Below are 4,012 nucleotides of genomic sequence, written 5' to 3' on the forward strand. Positions count from 1 at the left end.
TTCTTCTTCTTCTTCTTCTTCTTCTTCTTCTTCTTCTTCTTCTTCTTTTCTCTCTCTCTCTCTCTCTCTTTCCCCCTCCACCCACTCACATACATTCTCTCTTTCAAAATAAATAAATAAACTTTTTTTAAATAAAAAATAGTGAAAATACTTTTAAATTCCTCCTTTGTTCAAATACCTTGCTCCAACATGATGAGCTTCCTACACTTGCATTGTCATAAAACCATGCCTTGTATTCCTGAATAGCTGCAAGTTGAGAGGGTAGCTTCTCATTTCTGTGGTTCTCCCCATGGAGAAAATCTATGACAGGGTACTGAGACACTTGGATTTCAGAGACAAAGAACCACAAGCATCATGAAGCCTAAAGTCTGAGTCTGGAAGTAGTCTCAACAAACATAGTAGATTTAATCAGTTGTACAACACAGGATGCTTTCTCTAGAATTAGTCATTTAATTCTTACTTGTCTCAATCCCCATACGTCCCAATACCAATATGTCCCAAAATATTTCATATCTTTACATCGCTAAGACTTACTAAAAGTATTCCAATCCCCGTATCTCCACTCTAGATTGGCTCTGTGGCATAGAGTATATAACATTGTACGTACTTTGCACTAGCAATGGGGCCAGCAGAGAAAAACCAGCAGAGAAAGGAGAACCATAGAATATTTAAAGTGCATACAGCCATTGCGTCAAGAAATTGCACAAAATACAGGAAAATCTCTACAACAGTTGATAAAGAAACAAAGTGAGCATCTGCCCCTTGGGACTGATTATGCCAGATGCCTCCCCACCCCTTCTTCCCACATTCTTCCTTCCCTAGGAAATACATCCTCAAAAATGCATTGTAGGAGAATTAATTGAAGGATACAGAGCTATAAACATGTGTGTATTACCTTTCTTTAATCATCCCATTTCCCAAGGATATGCCTCCATGGTTCAAGAGGGGAACCATCACAAACTGAGGAAAGAGATTCTAGTGTGCAGAGAATAGGTTTCATTTTTATCTGTCTTGTCTTCTCCATCAGCACAGATTGGAGGTTGTACAAAACTGATCTTTGAAAAGATGATAATTATAAGAGAGGAGCTAGGGTTTTCTAGGTTAATGAATAATTTATAGTGAAGACATTGCCACCCAAAACTGATGTAGAGAGATTTAATCCTTTACCAGTCGACAGCAGCGTTTCATACCATCCCGAAGGGCCTCTTTGACTTTGTCATTCCTCAGGGTGAAGATGAAAGGGTTCAGGAAAGGGGTTACCACAGAAATAAACAGGGAAACTATCTTGTTGTACTCAGCAGCCTGTGTTTGCTTAGGTTTCACATAGAGGAACAAGCAACTGCCATAGCCGATCACAACAAAGGTGAAGTGAGAAGCACACGTAGAGAAGGCTTTCCTCCGGCCAGAGGCTGTGGGAATCTTGAGGATGGTAGAGATGATGTAGGTGTAGGAGACTATTGTTGGGGTCAGTGAACCAATGATAATGACAACAGCCATTAAGAAGAGAACAAACTCTGTGAAAAGAGTGTCACCACAGGATAGTTTGAGCAGTTGCCCGCGTTCACAAAAAAAGTGGTCTAACAGATTTGACTTGCAGAAGGTAAACTGAAATGTGGCATAGACTGGCCATATTTCAGAAAGGAACCCAAACACCCATGACACAATGACCACCCAGATGCAGGTGTGGCTGTTCATAATGATGTTGTACCTCAAAGGGTTACAGACAGCCACGTAACGGTCCACAGCCATCGCTCCCAGTAACACAAACTCTGTGGTCCCCACAGCAAGGTACAGGAAGAGCTGGGTGACACATGCAACCAGAGATATTGTCTGCATCCCAGGGAGCATCAATCCCCAAAGCATCATGGGCACAGTAATAGTTGTGATCATGATCTCCAAGGCAGAGAGATGACCAAGGAAGAAATACATGGGAGACTGCAGACGTTTATCCACACAAACAATCACAATGATGACTGTGTTTCCCATTAATGTCACTGAGTAGAAGAAAAAGAATATGGCAAAAAGAATGTGGTGTAGTTCTTGGGACCCAGGAAAGCCTAGAAGGCAGAATTCAGTAGCACTAGAAATATTCCTCATCATATACTCCTTTTTTCTGCTCCTTTTAAAATCTAGACATCAAAGACTGGTAACATGGTGCCACATAGTCCTGTTCTCCAAAGAGAAGGAAGACAGGTTAGGATGAGAAAATATTTTCAACCTGAAAACCTGGTGACATGCCCCGACTGCAATGCTCTGCACAAGGTCAGACATAAATGTGATCACCTTCAATCTAGCACAAGTCTGCCTGTCTGGAATAGGGGAAGACTCCTGAATCTCTACTGAGGATAAGAAAACGTTCTCTGTCTTTTTACACCACAGGATAGGCCTTCTCTCCAGGGACAGAGGATAAGAGTGTTTAAACTGACCACTTATGAAGCTGTGTTGATCAGCCACACCAGTCCGGGGACTGTGTCATTCTTCTTATGTTAACTGTAGCAGATGACATAACAGTGTTCTAGGTGATGGTCAAATCCTGGAACATTGAACCCTACACGTCATCCTTACTGGAATTGTCTAGACCCAACTTGGGGTAGTAGAAAAGCAGCAGAGGACTAAGACCAACACCCCTGCTTTCCCCAGAGTGTAAACTTCCATGGTACAGAGCAGACACATCTACAAATGAGAGCTCTGGAGCTCTCTGGAGATAATTTCCCAGGGCAGAATCATTCTTCTCTAAATCCATGTGCTTTGCAAAATGTTGGGAGAGAGGAAAGGTGGCACCTGTCCCTAACAAGGATAGATCTGAGGCCAGTAGCCCCTGTGGATGTCTGGATCTCGACCTCTCACTTTTCCATCCCATTACTCAAATATCTCTTCAGAAGACTCTTTCCAGTAACCCTACACCAATTAGGATTAACTTGTTCATTTTTGGACTTTACCATTCTTTGTAGCACTTCTTATTACCTGATATGATATGTATACTAATTTCATTCCTTCATTGAACATTAAGCAAATTCAGCAGTGGATAGAACAAACAAAACTTCCTGCCCTGTGGAGCTTACATTCAAGGGGAGGGTGGATGCCAGATTATATACAAGACAAGTAAGTAAAATTATGATGTTAGTCTATTCATCATTCTGGAACAAATATAAGGCAAGGAAGAAGGACAGGAAACCAATTTCATGTATTCTTTGTTCATCTATGACACTATAATATAAACTCTATGAAGGCAAGGACATGTATATATATATATATATATATATATATATTATTGTTGAGCTATAAAGTCATGCTGATAAATTTTCCTACATGATGGTTGCTTGGATGTGTGCTATATGGTTAAATAGTACTTGATGCTCATTAAAGTAGTTGGGCCATACCCCATGGAGCCTACTCTTCTTGATTTGCTTTCATGGCTCACGTTACCATTTTCCCTTCCTCACTTTCCTTATTCATGTCACCTCCTCTAAGCTTCTGTGGGCTGGAATGATGGGAAAAGAGGTCAAGGACAGAACTGTTGGGATAGCTCTCAGTGATCTACATTTATATAATGTCTACATAATGAGCACTAGCTGAAAAAAATACAGAAGAATGTTAGCAGTGACTGTTCTTAGTACTGGGACAGAGAAGAATTGAATCTGCTCTCTGCTGTGTAGAGGGGATTTGGAGATGAGCCTCTCAATTCTGCTGCTCCACTATTCTACCCCTCAGAAGCTAGACCTCCTTCTTGCAGGCAGCCAAGCCCATAACTCTATACTTGATCTTCTCCTACTGATTCCTTGGCAGAAAGCAACCGTGAGAAGACACTCACCTTCATAGAGGGGTCTCTCCACCACTTCTCAGGCTCTCCAGGACTCAGCCAAGGCTAACTCCTATCTAGTTACTGCTCAGGAGCCAGAGCAACTTTCTTGGGAGGAGCTTAGGAAAAAGTCCAGAAATAACAGGGTTAGGGGAACTGAGGGTTTCTCTCTCTCTTCTTCACCCTCACTACCTTCCTTCCCAAGGGGACTTA

At 41.7% G+C, this 4,012-nt stretch overlaps 1 protein-coding gene across 1 annotated transcript; it reads right to left on the reverse strand.

Moving 5' to 3' along the window:
* Positions 1 to 1,155: 1,155 nt before the first annotated feature.
* On the reverse strand, positions 1,156 to 2,100 carry LOC125930240 (olfactory receptor 9A4-like). Its single transcript, XM_049642009.1, has one exon. The coding sequence runs from the start codon at positions 2,098 to 2,100 to the stop codon at positions 1,156 to 1,158; it is 945 nt and encodes a 314-aa protein (XP_049497966.1).
* Positions 2,101 to 4,012: the final 1,912 nt, after the last annotated feature.

Source organism: Panthera uncia, chromosome A2 (genome assembly GCF_023721935.1).
Source record: "Panthera uncia isolate 11264 chromosome A2, Puncia_PCG_1.0, whole genome shotgun sequence".
NCBI lineage: Eukaryota > Metazoa > Chordata > Mammalia > Carnivora > Felidae > Panthera > Panthera uncia.

Excerpts from the sequence above, each read along its gene's own strand:
- LOC125930240 (XM_049642009.1), bottom strand. The coding sequence starts at position 2,100 with ATGATGAGGAATATTTCTAGTGCTACTGAATTCTGCCTTCTAGGCTTT.